Consider the following 21,550-nt stretch of genomic DNA (forward strand, 5'->3'; position numbering starts at 1 on the left):
GTGCATGCCATTGTGTGGTTTTGGTGATTAAGGTGAAAATAAACTATTTTAATTCATGTAATTATGTCAGAAGACGGAACAAACCATCCCTACAGTGAAACTATAGTATCTACTACAGTAGGTTTCGTTTTCCTCAGAAGAGAAACTGGGGAAGCGGAGGCATGCCTAACCCTAACCTGAACCTAAACTCAATTCACACCTTAGTCCTAAACCTAACCGTTAGCAAAATAGGTCGTGAGGACCAGCAAAATGTCCTCACTTTGGTACAAACGGTCCTCAATTTGATGGTGAAATCGGGAAAATGGTCTCACTGTGATGCCAAGACAGGAACACACACACACATACACACACACATACACACATACACACACACACACACACATACACACACACACACACACACACACACACACACATACACACACACACACATACACACAAACACACACACACACACACACACACACACACACACACACACACAACCCAAATGAACAATTAGAGCAGGGGTCTCTACCTCCAGTCCTTGACAGCTACTGTCCTGACATCCATTGTGTGGTTTTGGTGATTAAGGTGAATATAAACTATTTTAATTCATGTAATTATGTCAGAAGACGGAACAAACCATCCCTACAGTGAAACTATAGTATCTACTACAGTAGGTTTCGTTTTCCTCAGAAGAGAAACTGGGGAAGCGGAGGCGGGTGGACTGGATCCAGCAGTTTACTGACTGGTTATCTGGATCTCCAGAATCTGACAGCAGCTCAGCCAGACCAACTCAAAGCCACGGAGATCTGCCTGATCCAGTGAGACCATCAGCAGCATCCTTTCAGTTTCCTCTCTGCTGTGGACACGTAAGTAACCTGAGGATCCTGTTGTTACTCGCACCTCATCATCACAGATTTAGGATCTATTTTATTCATTTGTTTTCCCTGTTGGAGTAGAGTTTGATCGGAAGCTTTACAGCAGTCTGTAACTGAGGTTTGAGGAGACATTTCTGGGTTAAAGAGTTTCAACTTCAGAAACTTGACAGGTTTTCTTAGTTTGAAGTATTTCGGGGAGTTGGAAGCAAATACAAGTTTTTTTTGTTTTTTTTGTTTACCGTTTGATTTGTAGCCGTTATGACGTCAGCAGTTCCTGTATAAGAGTTTCGGGTCCTGTGTGGTCGCCTGGCCACTGGGCTGACCGGGCTCCAAGCTTATCCTGTGGACCTGGGTGTCTGATGCTCTGTGTTTCTCTCTGCGATCCGCTGCAGACCAACTACATGTGGGCCGCCTGGTGTCTGTCTGCCCGGGGATGCTGCACCCTTTGCGGCCCGAGGCGGTTCCGGGAAATCCGGGTTATTTATTTCAACCCAGGTATCCCCCTGACATATAAATGTTTGGGAATAATACAAAACACTGGAACTACATGAGGAATGTAAGCAAACGGCAATGCTTATCACCCTAAACATGAAACAAACCAAAATCTGCTTCATTCAGAAAGCCCAAATGCATTGAAGACAAAACTCAGTCACCCACGGTTCTGCCTGCAGCAGAAAGGTGGTTCTGATACAGATCGGTACCAGCTCACAGAGGCTTGAACCCATAAAACAGCTCAGTGAAGTAGCTCACAGCTTTATTAGTTGACATACATGGTTCTGAGTTCAGCAACAATAGCTTGGTTTGGCTTTAGAATAGAATAGAATAGAATAGAATAGAACATAGAATAGAATATAGAATAGAAGAGAATATAGAATAGAATATAGAATAGAATATAGATTAGAATATAGAATATAGAATATAGAAGAGAATATAGAATAGAATATAGAATAGAATATAGATTAGAATATAGAATATAGAATAGAACATAGAATAGAATATAGAATAGAATATAGAATAGAATATAGAATAGAATATAGAATAGAATATAGATTAGAATATAGAATATAGAATATAGAAGAGAATATAGAATAGAATATAGAATAGAATATAGATTAGAATATAGAATATAGAATAGAACATAGAATAGAATATAGAATAGAATATAGAATAGAATATAGAATAGAATATAGAATAGAATATAGATTAGAATATAGAATATAGAATATAGAAGAGAATATAGAATAGAATATAGAATAGAATATAGATTAGAATATAGAACATAGAATAGAACATAGAATAGAATATAGAATAGAATATAGAATAGAATATAGAATAGAATATAGAATAGAATATAGAATATAGAATAGAATATAGAATATAGAATAGAATATAGAATATAGAATAGAATATAGAATAGAATATAGAATAGAATATAGAATAGAATATAGAATAGAATATAGAATATAGAATAGAATATAGAATAGAATATAGAATAGAATATAGAATATAGAATAGAATATAGAATATAGAATATAGAATAGAACATAGAATAGAATATAGAATAGAATATAGAATAGAATATAGAATAGAATATAGAATATAGAATAGAGAATAGAATATAGAATATAGAATATAGAAGAGAATATAGAATAGAATATAGAATAGAATATAGATTAGAATATAGAATATAGAATAGAACATAGAATAGAATATAGAATAGAATATAGAATAGAATATAGAATAGAATATAGAACATAGAATAGAATATAGAATATAGAATAGAATATAGAATAGAATATAGAATAGAATATAGATTAGAATATAGAATATAGAATAGAACATAGAATAGAATATAGAATAGAATATAGAATAGAATATAGAATAGAATATAGAATATAGAATAGAATATAGAATATAGAATAGAATATAGAATAGAATATAGAATAGAATATAGATTAGAATATAGAATATAGAATAGAACATAGAATAGAATATAGAATAGAATATAGAATAGAATATAGAATAGAATATAGAATAGAATATAGATTAGAATATAGAATATAGAAGAGAATATAGAATAGAATATAGAATAGAATATAGATTAGAATATAGAATATAGAATAGAACATAGAATAGAATATAGAATAGAATATAGAATAGAATATAGAATAGAATATAGAATATAGAATAGAATATAGAATATAGAATAGAATATAGAATAGAATATAGAATAGAATATAGATTAGAATATAGAATATAGAATAGAACATAGAATAGAATATAGAATAGAATATAGAATAGAATATAGAATATAGAATAGAATATAGAATAGAATATAGAATATAGAATAGAATATAGAATAGAATAGAATAGAATGGGCTGCCATACAACACAGTAGGATAAACAAACAAGGTATTTAAGAAGGTTTCTGTTAAAATAATGATATGTTAGATGAAGTGTAATATATACTGCAGAAGGCATGATATGTACAACTGAAAATATATACTATATAATTTGCTGTAAACTGTGAATGTGTGCAAGAGGTATATGTATAAAATATGTACATATGTCAGATGGCTACCAGAGAATTGTATAATAAATAACAGTTTCAAAGTGAATAAATTACAGTTGAAAGATGAATAAAATTAGAAATTCCAAAGTTACAATTTAAAGCTGCTGTAAACATTAATTAAGGCAAAGTGAAGTTTGGGTTGGTTATGGTGTGAGGGGCTATGAATAACTATTAATAACTGCTAAAGGTAATTAACAACAAAGTTATTCATTTTAATCAAAATTACCCAATTTGGGGCTCCAGCTGACTATCAGGACTTAACAGCCAATCAGCTCACAGTCTCTGTCAGGTATTGTATGAATACCTTTCAGGTAAAGTATTACAGAACAATAGATGAAGGAGTGAATTCATGCCCTGGAGTTCTCTTAACAGTCCTGAACACATATACAGAATTAACAACTTCTCTCCAAATTACTAGAATTTATTAACAAAATACTTCAACTTCCAGTTAAAAAACTTCAGTCAACAAACTCTTAAACTACACCAGAAACATTCAGCTACGCTATTAATCTAAAGAAGTGAGGCTGTGGTCAGAGGGCCCGGTGGCACCTGTGTATGCAGCCTCACCTCTGTCAAGTCTGCCCCAGGGCGGCTGTGGCTACAACGTGGTCTGCCTCTGTCAGAGTGAATGACTGAATGTAGTGTGGAGCACTTTGGGGTCTCTAGGGACTTGATAAAGCACTTTACAAGTTCAGGCCATGTACCATTTTTATTAATAAGGAAACTGAGTAATTAAGGAACAATAATAATAATAATGATGCCAAGAAACTAAGAATAAAACTGAAACCAATGTGAATATGTCTGTTTAACCCCTAATTCACCCCGTCTCCATCATTTGTGCATTTTCCTTACTGTTGCAAAACAGAAGCCATTCCAGTCAATGCGGTAATTCACAGCGGCATAACGGAGAGCTGACGCGTCCTTCAGGGTTCCTACCAGTTCTTCCTGCCACTGCCACAAACTGTCGGCCCTGCAGCAATTCAATCAATTTCTGGGCACGTTTGCAATGTAATGCACTGCAGACGTGCACAGCGCCCCCTACCGAACAAGATGGGTAGCTCGGTCAGCAGGGAGCTGAGGAAGGGCGGCTGCTGACGTCACTCTGCTGCGCCCGCAGCTCGGAATGTTTTTTCATTTTCGAGTTCTGGGCAGGACTTTACGGACAGACCACGAAAACGAAAAAGCAATGTCTGCTTTGTTTTCTTTTTGATTATGGCATAAAATGTGCAGTCATGAAGAAGAAAATGCAAATAGGATGATTGATTACTAATTTTATTTATGAGTCAAATAATGCAGCCACATTCTTAAAATGAAAAAGCATTTCTGGAAATGCTTTTTCATTTTCAAATTTTATATTTCAAATTGAATTTTGGTATCTATTTGCTGAGGTACATTTTGAAAAATAAATCTCAAATGTCTTTTTCATTTTAATTAAGTGAAAGAATGAGCAGTCTTGAAGAAGAAAATTAAAATGCAAATAGGATTATTGATAACTAATTTCATTTATGAATCAAACAATGCAGCCACATTCTTAAAATGAAAAAGCATTTCTGAAAATGCTTTTTCATTTGAAATATGGTAACGATTTGCTTCCATAGTTTATTATCAGAATCAGCTTTATTGCCAAGTTCGTACATACAAACAAGGAATTTGACTCCGGTACACTTTGCTCTTTTCTTCTGTTTTTGCATTACAGAATATACATATTTACAATGTACAATATACACATATATAATAAAAAGGTGCATTTGCAACATCTGTATGTTTTGTACTCTATTAAATGTTCATCAGAGAAACAGCCTGCAGGAAGAAACTGTCTCTGTGGCGGCTGGTTTTAGTGAACAGTGCTCTGTAGCGCCACCTGAAGGTAAATCTCTGAACAGTTTATGTGCAGGGTGTGTGGGGTCAGCAGAGATTTTAGCAGCTCTTTTCCTGACCCTTGACCTGTATAAGTCCTGGATGGAGGAAAGGTCAGCCCTGATTATTCTCTCTGCAGTCCTGATTATTATTATTATTAGGCTACAAATACAGAAACACTCAGTAGTATTCCTGCTGTTTAGCTAACAGGAGCTTGAATGAGATATTTTGTCTGTTATCTGAATGGATCCTAAAACGCATCCAGTGTAATTTGAAGGCATAATTTGCGATGGATGAGCAAGCAGAAATGGAACGTTGTCAGTGTGAATTGGAGTACGGTTTGTTTGTCAAATTAGCTTTAAAGGTAAATAAAAGCTAAATAATATTTGTAGGTGTTCAAACAACCCGTTCACAATGCAAAGCAGAAGGATAAGTAAAACATTATTTTAATAGAATAACGGTAAAAATCATTTGCTGAATTAGATATTAATAACACTTTGTGTTAACTATCCATCACAGTGATTTCAGGGTTGAATGGAGTGATGGACTACCAGGATGGGGGCTTATAGACACAATTTGGCAGACGGACGACAGGCGTGATGTTTAAATACAACAGGATATTCCAGGGATTCATTTTCTAATATGGTGACAGCAGCTTCAAACAGCACCAAAAGCTCAACTCAAAATTATAAAGGGCCTGTAAAAACAACTCCTGCTGACCAAAGCTTTGTAAAAAAAAAAAAAAGACAGGGTGATCAAATGTAAATCCATAAATGAATTCAAATGTAAAAGAATAAAAGTGCTGATAAGGGTTAAACAAGTCTGGCCTCAAACACCTCAGTGCTGACAGCAGATCTAATTGTGACGGGTTGCTGGTCCAGAAAACACTAAAAACCCACCCTATTGGAAGAAAAATTCACTCACCGTCAGTAATCAATAAAATCCAGCCTGGTCAGAAGATCGTTTTTTTCCTGATCCCGTCTTCAGTGCTACATGAAATGAGCTGAAAGCAGCCAGAATTTAGCTGTTCACAGAAGCTTGAGAGCCGTCCAGGGAACTGCAGCTTGAGTCCTTCAATGTTTCCCAGGATGGTGTTCAGAATACCAGAGTCTGAGACGGAAAACCGTCCTCAGAACAGAGTGTGTTCACAACGGGATTTAATGCTGCCAACACAGGATTCATTATGGACAGAACAAAGACTAAATATATCGTAGGTGATACTAGGAAAGTTTTGGATACAGGTCAGTACGTCCAATAATGTAGTGACTTCTGCTTTGTTGGAGTCTTAGTAACCTCTATATTTGTATCATTTTCACACTGAAAAGGTTCAGATAATGTGGTGGAAAATAAACCTTTAAATAATCTTGTGAGGCAACCAGTTGGTTATATTTTTGGCTGCTGCAAGAGTAGAGTATCAGACAAAACCAGCTGGCTTTACAATGACACTGAAGCTCAGATACCATTCAGAGTCCTTCCTGCAATCCACACATACACAAAGTTACACCGTGGGAATGTGATAGGCTTCTGAACTCCAGCACCTTGTCCCCTCAGACATCTGATCACCCAGTTTCTGTCCAATGGACTCACCTGCCTGCTTAGATAACCCCAAGTTAACCCCTAGGTCCCTACTTGCAAATGTCACACAGGTCACAGGCTGCACTCCTTCTGATAAACATTTTCTAAGAATAGAAAAGGATAAACAAACACAGGTTATTATAAAACTTCTCTACAGATAATCAAGCAAATTGTTGGGACCTTGGTGGCTACTACAGATACATCATAATAAATTAGAATATTATTGAAACATTCATTTATTTCCATCACTAAGTGAAACTCATTATTTAGATTAATTTCACACAGACTGATGTTTTAAAGTCTTTATTTCTGTTAATTATGAGGATTTTCTGCTTACAGCCAATGAAAACATGAGATTTATGATTAAAATATTACATCAGACCAATAAAAACATTTTAATACAGCAATGTGGGCTTAATGAGAACTATGTTTAACCCCTGCTTAAAGGTTGTTATTTTAAAAGGTTCATTTAATCTGACAGACGAGCCTCATTGGAACCCAGATTCTAATTTAAAATGAAACTAAACCTGATGTAAAAAGCATAATTTGACACAATTTGAAAAATCAAGGCGCTGACTCAGTGATGCCTGAAGGCAGTGGAGGACAGAATGGGTCCAGTTTGAGTTGTAAAGGGATGTTAGCAGCTTCATTGCTAACGTTCGATCGATGCTGGCAGGTCCAACTGTGTCTGAGTGAGATGGTTTTATGCCCAAATGTGGTGCCGTGACCCAAACGTGTACGAGCTGTACCCTTTGAACCAATGGGAAAATTCAACTGCCGTAACCACCGTTTAACCCAAAGAGGGCAGCACTAAGAATGTTTTAGGACAAATGTTGCAGAATTAAACAAGTTTACATGAAAATGTAAGAAAATGTGTAACATAAAGATAGCACCCTTAAAGGAAAAGAAGTTTATTTGGGGTTTAGTTTCAGTTCAATGTCTTGTACCTGTATGTAAACTGCTATTCTTCTACTTCTTGCAATGATGAACTGCTTCTATCATCTGGCTGCAGTTCCACCTCTGATTGAAATGAACTGTACGTGATTATTGAGGATATTGGCAGACAATCCTTACAGTTATTCTATGATAATCATTCACTTTATAATAATCAGAAACACTTTGAGGGTTTTATTTTGCTTGTTCTGCAGGTAAGAGCTGACGTGACTCACTGGTTCCTGTCTGAACTGGTCAGAGGAAGTAGATCCTGACGTTTCTGATAAAAAGCAGTCATCTAGTTTTTCATTCAGTTCATCTCACCCTGCACCATGCAACAAACACATTTCCCTTTTGAGCACTTGAAGCTGGAAGATCTAAAACTAAAACCTGAAGTAGCAGACAACAGTTACCTGTTCAAAACAAACATCCCAGAATATCCTAAACCAGAGTTCTACGTAAGTCTTCTGAAACATGAAACTACAAGGGAGGGACTACAAGGGATCCACACTGATGGAGGATTCAGGGATCCAAATGGAGTATTCAAGGATCCAAATGGAGTATCACTGATATGGTGGAGTCTGACTGTGGGACCAGAAGAGATAAATGATGCTGAAACGAGGCTCCTGAAGAAGACTTTCCCAGGCGTGGAAGATCATGAGCAGCAGACGTTCCAGTGGAAGTTTGCCACCTCTCCAGCCTTCCTGGAGACGTCCCGGCTGGGATCGTTCCGCTTCACCTTCCCCCTGGAGGAGGTGCTGACGGCCTACAGAGACCAGGTAAGATCTCTCCATGGGTCAAACATCTCGCTTTAACTATGGGACCTCCAGCCCATTGCCTCTACACTTCTAGAGCCACCAGGTTCTGGTGTTCTGTCCACTCTCTGCCTTTCTGCATCTGATATCCTGCTGTTCTGATTTGGACTGTCTCTGGGGCATCTCTGCACAGCCTCCATCTTGTTTCCTGTCTTTGATCTTTGTGCCTGTTCTTGTCTGTGGTATAAATATAAACCTAAAGTCAATAATCTGCATCAATGATGAGGTGTTTTTATTCAAAGTCAGTCTCTTTTCTTCAGATTTGCTCTGGAGCTAAGCCCGTCATGCGGGTCTACGAGACTGTTCTGTACAAACAGGAAGTGATGTACGTCGTTCTGGTCCACAGTCCAGAGTTCAATAAGAAGTTTTCAAAGTATCCTTTACTGAAGGATGACCCAAACGCCGTCTGTGTTTACAAAGATGAACGTTTTATCTGGAGGTCAGAGGCCATGTGTGAGACTCACTGGTAAGAACCTGATAAAAAATGTTTTTACATTTAAAGTCGGTCCTTTTTTCCTCCACAGTTTAATAAACAGCAAAAAGAAGTTCTAGATGTTATTTTACAAAACAAGGACTAACACATCACTACAGCTCATGTTTGCAGCTGGAGTGAATCATGCACCATAAACCGTAGTCTTCATCTTCACGGCTGCTTGAATCCTTCTGCTGGTTCATTTATTGAAAACTCTGTCCACACTTGAGATTCTGAGCAGTTTGGAAAAAATCTTTCTTCCAGGATTTCCACAATTGTTTTGGATTTATGCTTTTATGAAAACCCCCGACAAAGTGAAAATATAAGTAAATTATCCTTATACTGTATAATATCATGCCAGTCCAACCCCAGGAGAGGTCAGTGCAGGCCTCAGTTAGCAGGTTAAAGGTTAAAGATCATAGCAGAAAAACACTGAACCAGTATGGCCTGACCTGGAGCTCTGGGGGAACGTTTTGTGTTTATTGTTGTTTTTACAGGTATGCGCTGAACATCAGAAAAGATACAAACCAGATGGAAGCCAGACGTCTGCCGAATTATCAGTTTTATGTTTGGGACCATGTTGCTGTCGCCCTGCATGTGGAGAACACAGAGGTACCTTCACTGACCATCCTGCTGACAGTCAGTCTTGGATGATTTAATCCATTTTCCCTCCATTCTTTACTCTAAAAAACATTTATCTTTATCCTTGACCTTATCCTTAAGTGGCCATATTATATATTTTAGTGTGTAAATAAATGTATTTGGAGTTTCGACTACTTCATGATCTGTACATAAATAAAAAAGTAACAGTGAGCATCTTGTGACCTGGCAATCTGAAACTGGGACTGAACCTTGCAACAATAACTTCAAAGATCCAACTCTAAAGTCAAAACCTAAACACTAAAAACACCAGAGTACAAAAACAGCATCCATGTGATGTAAATCAGTCTATTGAATGAGGTAAAAACTCAACACAAATCTAATAGATGGAAACTATTAAATAATAAACACTAATCTGCTTTTTCTAGATGGAACCACTGTTCTAGTTAAAAAGAATCAGAGTTACTACAGCGTCTAGTTTCTCTTTGGGATTATTGGGATTAAAGTGTTTGAATCTCATATTTACCCAGTAAGCACTGGTCTGGATGGCAAAGAAGTGTCAATTAAATAAAATAAAACTATACATTTTAATGAACATATTGTTTTTTTTTATCACAGAAGATAATTACATGTAACACAACTTGTAATGAGTATTTCTACTGTAACTGTAATTTAATTCTTAACAAATGAGATTAATGTTGTAATAAAATGACGTGAATCAACAACACTGGGTACATATGAACATTTAATATAAACTGTCAGGATGCTTCACTTTTACAATTCCAGTTCCTCAAAACTGAGACACAAATTAAGATCAAGATAATAGATTTTTGATGTTTGTTTATAGATTTAGGATCGTTCCTGTCTGCTCCTTGATGCATTCAAATATTATATCTCCCACCTTTAATTTCATCCCAGGACTTTCTTGCTTCACAGCAACTGTACTAACAGCACCACCATCCAAAGCAATTTACCAGTGAGGATACAGCAACACAGTTATTATAGCTACTTGGAAGGAAGACCACTAGTCAGGTTCTGTCAGAGGAGACAGTGTAGAAGGGAGATACAGAAAGCTGGGTCAAGTGTTGGGTCTGCTACTGTCCCACGGTCCAACAGGCAATATGAGCTAAACATAAATGGTTTCAAGTTTTTTATTATTGGTGAAAAATAAACTGTTTTCTCACATTATGTTTGAAGAATTCAGCTCATCTTGTTGCATTGCTGTCTTTCCAGAACGTGCTGAAGTTTGATGTTAATAAACTTCAACAGAACCTCAAGTACTGTGAGGAAGGCGGCAGGACATACCGTAGTAATTATACAGACCTTGATGTGGCTAAAGACCTCGTTTTCAAGTTCTGGCCAGACTGGCCCGGTCCTCTGGAGGTGGAGCGGTCCCTTCAGCTCAGCTACCCAGGTAAAACGTATGAACTCTGCATCAATGACTTTATGTTACCCAGCCAGATCTGACAGGTTCCTCTCCTCCCTGACAGTCTATACTTTAATAAATCATCCAGACCTCAGAAGCATTTTATCAGCTTTCTTCACACAAGAAGAGAAAATGTAACAGTCAGAGTGCCTAGATGATCGATGCATGCATATTTGAACAAATTCAACCATGTCTTTCTCTTTGTAAAAACACTGCATATATACATACTTACAATATATACCTAAATCTATATAGATTTAGATATATCTACAGAAGTTGGACAATGAAACTGAAACACCTGTCATTTTAGTGTGGGAGGTTTCATGGCTAAACTGGACCAGCCTGGTAGCCAGTCTTCATTGATTGCACATTGCACCAGTAAGAGCAGAGTGTGAAGGTTCAATTAGCAGGGTAAGAGCACAGTTTTGCTCAAAATATTGAAATGCACACAACATTATGGGTGACATACCAGAGTTCAAAAGAGGACAAATTGTTGGTGCACGTCTTGCTGGTGCATCTGTGACCAAGACAGCAAGTCTTTGTGATGTATCAAGAGCCACGGTATCCAGGGTAATGTCAGCATACCACCAAGAAGGACGAACCACATCCAACAGGATTAACTGTGGACGCAAGAGGAAGCTGTCTGAAAGGGATGTTTGGGTGCTAACCCGGATTGTATCCAAAAAACATAAAACCACGGCTGCCCAAATCACGGCAGAATTAAATGTGCACCTCAACTCTCCTGTTTCCACCAGAACTGTCCTTCGGGAGCTCCACAGGGTCAATATACACGGCCGGGCTGCTATAGCCAAACCTTTGGTCACTCATGCCAATGCCAAACGTCGGTTTCAATGGTGCAAGGAGCGCAAATCTTGGGCTGTGGACAATGTGAAACATGTATTGTTCTCTGATGAGTCCACCTTTACTGTTTTCCCCACATCCGGGAGAGTTATGGTGTGGAGAAGCCCCAAAGAAGCGTACCACCCAGACTGTTGCATGCCCAGAGTGAAGCATGGGGGTGGATCAGTGATGGTTTGGGCTGCCATATCATGGCATTCCCTTGGCCCAATACTTGTGCTAGATGGGCGCGTCACTGCCAAGGACTACCGAACCATTCTTGAGGACCATGTGCATCCAATGGTTCAAACATTGTATCCTGAAGGTGGTGCCGTGTATCAGGATGACAATGCACCAATACACACAGCAAGACTGGTGAAATATTGGTTTGATGAACATGAAAGTGAAGTTGAACATCTCCCATGGCCTGCACAGTCACCAGATCTAAATATTATTGAGCTACTTTGGGGTGTTTTGGAGGAGCGAGTCAGGAAACGTTTTCCTCCACCAGTATCACGTAGTGACCTGGCCACTATCCTGCAAGAAGAATGGCTTAAAATCCCTCTGACCACTGTGCAGGACTTGTATGTCATTCCCAAGATGAATTGATGCTGTATTGGCTGCAAAAGGAGGCCCTACACCATACTAATAAATTATTGTGGTCTAGAACCAGGTGTTTCAGTTTCATTGTCCAACCCCTGTATATAAATTTGGTTTCTGTTTTCAGAATAATGACATCCTCTGTTTTTAGACACTCACTGGACACTTTATTAGGTACACTTGTTCAGCTGCTTCTCGACACAAACAGCCAATCACAAGGCAGCAACTCAATGCATTTACAGTGCCTTGTGAAAGTACTCGTCCCCCTTGAACTTTTCAACCTCCTGCCACATTTCAGGCTTCAAACATAAAGATATAAAATTCTAATTTTTTGTGAAGAATCAACAACAAGTGGGACACAATCGTGAAGTAGAATAAAATTTATTGGATGTGTCAAACTTTTTTAACAAATAAAAAACTGAAAAGTGGGACGTATAATATTATTCAGCCCCTTTACTTTCAGTGCAGCAAACTGACTCCAGAAGTTCAGTGAGGATCTCTGAATGATCCAATGTTGTCTCAAATGACTGATGATGATAAATAGAATCCACCTGTGTGTCATCAAGTCTCCGTATAAATGCACCTGCTCTGTGATAGTCTCAGGGTTCTGTTCAAAGCGCAGAGAGCATCATGAAGACCAAGGAACACACCAGGCAGGTCCGAGATACTGTTGTGGAGAAGTTTAAAGCCGGATTTGGATACAAAAAGATTTCCCAAGCTTTAAACATCCCAAGGAGCACTGTGCAAGCAATCATATTGAAATGGAAGGAGTATCAGACCACTGCAAATCTACCAAGACCGGCCGTCCCTCTAAACTTTCATCTCAAACAAGGAGAAGACTGATCAGAGATGCAGCCAAGAGGTCCATGATCACTCTGGATGAACTGCAGAGATCTACAGCTGAGGTGGGAGAGTCTGTCCATAGGACAACAATCAGTCGTATACTGCACAAATCTGGCCTTTATGGAAGAGTGGCAAGAAGAAAGCCATTTCTCAAAGATATCCATAAAAAGTCTCGTTTAAAGTTTGCCACAAGCCACCTGGGAGACACACCAAACATGTGGAAGAAGGTGCTCTGGTCAGATGAAACCAAAATCAAACTGTTTGGTCACAATGCAAAACGATATGTTTGGTGTAAAAGCAACACAGCTCATCACCCTGAACACACCATCCCCACTGTTAAACATGGTGGTGGCAGTATCATGGTTTGGGCCTGCTTTTCTTCAGCAGGGACAGAGAAGATGGTAAAAATTGATGGGAAGATGGATGGAACCAAATACAGGACCATTCTGGAAGAAGACCTGTTGGAGTCTGCAAGAGACCTGAGACTGACGGAGATTTATCTTCCAACAAGACAATGATCCAAAACATAAAGCCAAATCTACAATGGAATGGTTCACAAATAAACGTATCCAGGTGTTGGAATGGCCTAGTCAAAGTCCAGTCCTGAATCCAATCAAGAATCTGTGGAAAGAGCTGAAGACTGCTGTTCACGAACGCTCTCCATCCAACCTCACTGAACTCGAGCTGTTTTGCAAGAAGAATGGACAAGAATTTCAGTCTCTCGATGTGAAAACTGATAGAAACAAACACCAAGAGACTTGCAGCTGTAATTGCAGCAAAGGAGCTGAATAATATTGCACGCCTCAATTTTCTGTTTTTTATTTGTTAAAAAAGTTTGACACATCCAATAAATTTCATTCCACTTCACGATTGTGTCCCACTTGTTGTTGATTCTTCACAAAAAATTTGAATTTTATATCTTTATGTTTGAAGCCTGAAATGTGGCAAGAGGTTGAAACGTTCAAGGGGGCTAAAACTTTCGCAAGGCTCTGTATTTGTCAAGGCGTGATGAAGAAGACCAGCTGAAGTTCAAACTGAGCACCAGAATGAGGAAGAACAGGGATCTAAGTGACTCTGAACATGGTTGTTGGTACCAGTCAAGCTAGTCTGAGTATTTCCGAATCTGCTGCTCTTCTGCTACAGCAGCAGCAGAAGACCACACCAGGTACCACCAGGTCTGTCAGCTGAGAACAGAAAACTGAGGCTACAATTCACATAGACCCACCAGGACTGGACCAGAACAGGTTGGAAAATGTTACCTGGTCCAATAAGTCTGGATTTCAGTTGCGATGTGTGATGGTCAGGTCAGAATTTGGTGGAAACAACAAGAAAACATGGATCCATCCTGCCTTACAGCAACTGTTCAGGCTGGTGGTGGTGTCGTGGTGGGGGGAGATATTTTCTTAGCAAACTTTGAACCTCTTATTATCAAGCAACCAAGCACCACAGTGGGCCCATTTCCTGATGCCTACTTCCAGCAGGAAGCTCAGATCATCTCCACTGGTTTCTTTAACTATGAGTTCACTGACCTCCAGTGGTCTCCACAAACACTAGATCTCAGTCCAACAGAGAACTATGCTACCATCTCTGAGGAACGTTTCTGACACCTTGTTGAATTTAAGCCGTGAAGAATCTGGACAGTTGTGAAGGCAGAATGGGGTCCAGCCTGGTTCTAGCAAGTAGGGATGGGCTTCGTGGACATAAAGATTTATCACAATATTTTGTAGTAATTATTGTAAAATGATACTAGTGATGGTAAATACTATTTTAGAATAACTGCAGTTATTTCTGGCAACAACCTGTGTAGCTGTCACGCTACTTAAAGCCCAGCTAACACAGATTCTGCTCAGATGTTGAGACGTGTTGCTGCTCTCATGGAACCAACAGAAGAAGTAGTATTACCGTTGAGGGGTCTGTAAACATCATGTTTACCCCCTGCCACAGGGGACGTCTTGTAACCGGTGGGTTGCCAGTTCGAGCCCCCGCTATGTCTGTCTCAGTCGTTGTGTCCTTGGGCAAGACACTTTACCCTCCTTGCCTGCTGATGGTGGTCAGAAGGCCCGGTGGTGCTGGTGTATGGCAGCCTCTGTCAGTCTGCCCGAGGGCAGCTGTGGATACAGTGTAGCTCACCACTGTCGGTGGATGAATGGGTGGATGACTGAATGTAGCATAAAGCGCTTTGGGGTCTCTGGGGACTTGATGAAGCGCTGTACAAGTATAGGCCATTTACCATGTATACAGGTTCTTCTCAAAATATTAGCATATTGTGATAAAGTTCATTATTTTCCATAATGTCATGATGAAAATTTAACATTCATATATTTTAGATTCATTGCACATTAACTGAAATATTTCAGGTCTTTTATTGTCTTAATACGGATGATTTTGTCATACAGCTCATGAAAACCCAAAATTCCTATCTCACAAAATTAGCATATATCATCCGACCAATAAAAGAAAAGTGTTTTTAATACAAAAAACATCAACCTTCAAATAATCATGTACAGTTATGCACTCAATACTTGGTCGGGAATCCTTTGGCAGAAATGACTGCTTCAATGCGGCGTGGCATGGAGGCAATCAGCCTGTGGCACTGCTGAGGTCTTATGGAGGCCCAGGATGCTTCGATAGCGGCCTTTAGCTCATCCAGAGTGTTGGGTCTTGAGTCTCTCAACGTTCTCTTCACAATATCCCACAGATTCTCTATGGGGTTCAGGTCAGGAGAGTTGGCAGGCCAATTGAGTACAGTGATACCATGGTCAGTAAACCATTTACCAGTGGTTTTGGCACTGTGAGCAGGTGCCAGGTCGTGCTGAAAAATGAAATCTTCATCTCCATAAAGCTTTTCAGCAGATGGAAGCATGAAGTGCTCCAAAATCTCCTGATAGCTAGCTGCATTGACCCTGCCCTTGATAAAACACAGTGGACCAACACCAGCAGCTGACACGGCACCCCAGACCATCACTGACTGTGGGTACTTGACACTGGACTTCTGGCATTTTGGCATTTCCTTCTCCCCAGTCTTCCTCCAGACTCTGGCACCTTGATTTCCGAATGACATGCAGAATTTGCTTTCATCCGAAAAAAGTACTTTGGACCACTGAGCAACAGTCCAGTGCTGCTTCTCTGTAGCCCAGGTCAGGCGCTTCTGCCGCTGTTTCTGGTTCAAAAGTGGCTTGACCTGGGGAATGCGGCACCTGTAGCCCATTTCCTGCACACGCCTGTGCACGGTGGCTCTGGATGTTTCTACTCCAGACTCAGTCCACTGCTTCTGCAGGTCCCCCAAGGTCTGGAATCGGCCCTTCTCCACAATCTTCCTCAGGGTCCGGTCACCTCTTCTCGTTGTGCAGCGTTTTCTGCCACACTTTTTCCTTCCCACAGACTTCCCACTGAGGTGCCTTGATACAGCACTCTGGGAACAGCCTATTCGTTCAGAAATGTCTTTCTGTGTCTTACCCTCTTGCTTGAGGGTGTCAATAGTGGCCTTCTGGACAGCAGTCAGGTCGGCAGTCTTACCCATGATTGGGGTTTTGAGTGATGAACCAGGCTGGGAGTTTTAAAGGCCTCAGGAATCTTTTGCAGGTGTTTAGAGTTAACTCGTTGATTCAGATGATTAGGTTCATAGCTCGTTTAGAGACCCTTTTAATGATATGCTAATTTTGTGAGATAAGAATTTTGGGTTTTCATGAGCTGTATGCCAAAATCATCCGTATTAAGACAATAAAAGACCTGAAATATTTCAGTTAGTGTGCAATGAATCTAAAATATATGAATGTTAAATTTTCATCATGACATTATGGAAAATAATGAACTTTATCACAATATGCTAATATTTTGAGAAGGACCTGTAGTTTATCAATGCCATGAGAAATTAAGCCTCTTATGATAACAAGATAAATAGTACAATAATTGCCCATCCCTACTAGTGTGATGTGTACCTAATAAAGTGGCCAGTGAGTGTACATATCTCAGGATTTGATTCCATTTAAAACAACCAGTTTGTGTTAAAAGCTGAATGTGAACATATTTTAGGCTGAAACCACAATCTAACACCATGTTACAGTTGCAGGACTCAAAGTAGTTCTTGCTGGGAGCTGTGGAGAGGAAACACGCACCACTTGCAACGCTATACTGGGAAGCACCACCCTTTATCCAGGTAACTGTGCTGAAATTAAACTGATGTCTTTAAACATACTCGCCGTCTTCCGCTTCATCCGGGACCGGGTCGCAGGGGCAGCAGAATCAGCAGAGACGCCCAGACACCTCCTCCATCTCCACCAGGAGGAGCCCAAGGTGTTCCCAGGCCAGCCGAGAGACGTATCCTGGGCCGTCCCCTGGGCCTCGTCCCGGAAGGACGAGTCTGGAGGCATCTGGAACAGATGCTGGAGCCACTTCAACTGACTCTTGATGTGAAGGAGCAGCAGCTCATAATTTGGTGGAAATGACACAAAGTTCATGCTCATAGGTGAGGGAACATAGACTGACCGGTAAATCTCCACCACAACGGACCGGCGCATCGTCCGTTCTTTAAACTTCCCCAACAACAATTAATTAATCAGTCAGTTTATTATTTATCAACAGATAAAGTAATGAATAAAGGTGGAGCTTCCACACACGGTGGCATACAAGGACCTTTCTCTGACAGGAAACCATTGTGAGAAAATGATCAAAAACACAGAAGAACCAGAGCTGTTGGACCAGCTTGAGACGAAACAAAGATAAATAAGGTTCTTGCAGAAGGTCTCAGCTGACACTCAAACTCTACAGAACAAGAAAACCTCAGGAAACAAATTCCACATCTGCAGGAAACAACAATGTTCTCAACAAGAGAACATTAAACCAACATAACTAGTAAAATAAGCTTCACAGACAACTAAATAATTATGAAATGCATCTTCAGATCTGACCACTTCTGGACATAGATGTCTGAAACTAAATTAAGAAAAACCATCACCTGGTAGAGAACTCCAAGCTCTCAGGTGTTTCCTACCAATCAGGATAGGCCAAGCAAGAGATCGACCTCCTCTGTCGATGAGATAGCAGCGAGCATCACTTCTGGTCTGTTTGACAGCAGGTCTGACTGGAGATGAAATGCAGTGTGCAGCATCGTCCAATCACAGCAACCAGGAGAGAGAAGTTATAAAATCACAGTGAATAAAGAGATGTTTACTGTTTAGGTTAAACACCTCAGTATTTGTCAGGTTGGTTGCTCAGTTTAGTGACCTAGTCAAAGTCATCTAAGGAAGCCTGGCCCACTGCTCTGAATCACTGCCTTCTATCCTGAGAAAGTGCGTAGTGACAGTGGAGGATCGGCTCCCTTTTAACACAAACAACTCTGCAGAACCAGAACCAGGCCCAGTGTAAGCAGTCATCTCCTGTGACTGACTGAGGCGTAGGGAGGCAAAGCAGAGTGTACCAGGAGTACTTTCTATGTTAAAGAAAAATGAAGAGTACAGAGTTTATAGCAGTCGTTGTCAAGACAACTCAACGTTTTGTTTTACAGTTATATTTAATCTCAGTATAGTTTGAGAATAAACTGGATTAACATTAAAAGTGGTTCCTCTTCTGGTCCAGAGTTGGTCCCAAAAAGGTTTCTGATGATTCCCACAAAGAGACACATCAGGACTTCATTTAAAATAACCAGGAGTAGGTTCTGCAATTAGCCGGGGTGTCTGCCAGAACCCCAACCTTCTCCTGATGAAGGTTATTGTTAGATGTGTTTTCATGACTGAGGTCCAGGATGACACTGTTCAGGTAAATTGTTACAAATCTGAATGATCTACATCATAACAGCTGCTAAAAAGCTCACATCAAAACAGATTCAGAACCTTTTCAAAGATCTGCCAACCCATGCAGCAACAACAGTTTGCAGAAAGTCTCACATCCCAGGCAGTTGGTTCTCAGTGATCCACTAAAAGATGAGATATCGCTTCATTCTTTGCAACTAACAACACAAATTTACAGGCTGGGAACTAAATTAGTGAAGACAAGTGAACGAATCTCAAAACAAAGCTGGAACGTTTTAGTCCAGGTCTGTTCTCCCATCGCTGAGCGCTGCTGTCACATAATCTGATAGTTCTGGCCTTCAACACATTTATTTAGTTTTAGTTCATGTTCTCACAGACCTGGTCTGGGCCCATTTCCAGTTGTCAAACTGGGATCCAGTTTAACAATAACATCCTGTTTTCTCTCCTCACCCCAGGATCACATTCAGGGGAGGTGACAGTAGACAACCTGGTGGTGAACATCATCAACACTCCAGCCTTCTCAGAATTACAAGTGAATGAAAAGAAGAAGAAGAAGACCTTAGACCACATCAGACTCTCAGGCCCAGAACTTGAGGCCTTCCTACTGGTCATCAAGGCTCAGAACATCAAGGCAGCAAAGATCCGGAGAACAATAGGGGACTTTGAAGACATTTTTCAGAAAAAGGCCTTGAGACGCACCATGATTCTCTTCACCTACAAGGACCAGATGGAACCAGACATCCAGAACAAGCTGATGCAGGAAGTCCTGTTTGAGAAAGTGGGCAACAGATACCGGGTCTTCAACAGCAACCTTCCCAACAGAGATCTTGCCCACCAGGTCTCAGATCTGCTGAAGGAGGTGAAGAAGATGATTGTAGACAGATCTTCATCATAGGACACCTAACTTCACTAATCTTCTAAGTTTCTTCTCCCTTGTCCTCCTTCCAACCCCATAACAGCAGTAGAGTTTATGTAGAAGATCAGAAGCAATATTTTCTCAGTCTCTAATGTTCATAATTAAAAACACATAAAGACTGAAGACTTAGGAACAACAGATGGTTAGTGGTCTAAAATAGGATCCTAGTTAAATGTTTGGTTCCGCTCGACTATGAAGCCCTGAAGTTTCCATCGTCTTGGCAATCTATCCTTGCAGGCTGATGACGGGCTCAGAATGGCTCTGTAGTAGAATCACTAAAGTTCTAGTCTTTGTGTCAGCTCAGGGAATACGGCAGTAGTTCTGGGTTCTGTTCAGGTCAGCCTTCCTCTTTGGTTTCACCTTTATGTATAGCCCAGAGATTCACTGACAGTGGTTTCTGAAAATGCTCCTCAAACCCTGCAGTGATGATAGATTTTTCAGATCATTTGGTTCTGTGTCACATCTTCTAATGTCCAACTGTTTCTAGACGGTGCTGTTCTGTCTTAACATGACCCGATTCTGCTTTTGTTTTAATTTTCCCATAAAGGAGGGAATCTTTGATTTTTGAAAAGCTTTTCATTTTGGAATAGTTACTTTTTGGTGTTTTTTGGGGTTTAAAAAGAGTAAAAGATTATTATGGCTTTAGGAGGTTATAAATGTGCTTTTAATGTTTTTACCAGAGATGTACAGAACAATGTATCTGGAATGTTGATTATATTATGGTGCACTCATCTACAGAGGTTTGATCATGAATCTTTAATGATTATGTAACCTTAATTAATGTCTTCTGTTGCTTGGCAACTAATAAATGTTCTTTAAATGGGACATTTTACTGGTTTGATCAGTTGATGGTGGTACATGTAAAACAATAAACATGTCAAACACGATGTAATGTTTCATTTTATGTATTACGTGTAGAAATGGGCAGCGTCTGCCATAGACTAAAATAGTTGTGAATAGTTTCACAACTTCCTCTTGAGATCCTTTAATGTCTTGCTGCTACCAGAAGGGGGCAGTAATGGGCTGAAGACAAACAGAACCATCTACACAAAGCATAATGGACCAACACCGTCTGGTTGTCAAAATAAGTTCATACATCAGTATAGTAAAACATGAATTATTGAATTTGTGTTAGAAGCATGCAGAGGCTCTCCTGAACAATTATGGATGGGAATCAAACCAGCGAGCTGCTGCTGAAGGTCTGAAACTCTAACACAACAAAGATGTGCAGAGAAAAGCTTCTGGGATCTCAAGTCGAAAAGGCAAAACTGTTGAGCTGATTTTGCTACAAGGCTGACAAACAAGAGAAGCTGATAGAGAACTGATGATCTTCAGCTACAGAGTGGAGCAACAAAGCTGACCAAGCAACTTGTTGTTAGCCCCATTATGCTGTTACCTCTCCACCTCCCCCATGATCAACAGCTCCATCCTACTGCAGGTACCAACTGACAGGGAAATAATCCCTTCTCCTGTGATTCTCCTGGCAAAAATCAG

At 39.8% G+C, this 21,550-nt stretch overlaps 1 protein-coding gene and 1 long non-coding RNA gene across 2 annotated transcripts in view; one reads left to right on the forward strand and one right to left on the reverse strand.

Annotated features, from left to right (window-relative positions):
- LOC124876338 overlaps window positions 1-21,550 on the reverse strand; it is a 47,149-nt gene that overhangs the window by 11,442 nt on the left and 14,157 nt on the right. The window lies entirely within an intron of this gene.
- Window positions 668-20,943, forward strand: LOC124876335. Its single transcript, XM_047379001.1, has 7 exons — window positions 668-854; window positions 8,016-8,579; window positions 8,876-9,081; window positions 9,585-9,699; window positions 10,921-11,101; window positions 17,457-17,549; window positions 19,596-20,943. Exons 2-7 carry the CDS (start codon window positions 8,133-8,135, stop codon window positions 20,033-20,035), a joined length of 1,482 nt encoding a protein of 493 aa, XP_047234957.1. The 5' UTR covers window positions 668-854; window positions 8,016-8,132; the 3' UTR covers window positions 20,036-20,943.

This window comes from Girardinichthys multiradiatus, chromosome 11 (genome assembly GCF_021462225.1).
Source record: "Girardinichthys multiradiatus isolate DD_20200921_A chromosome 11, DD_fGirMul_XY1, whole genome shotgun sequence".
Taxonomy (NCBI): domain Eukaryota; kingdom Metazoa; phylum Chordata; class Actinopteri; order Cyprinodontiformes; family Goodeidae; genus Girardinichthys; species Girardinichthys multiradiatus.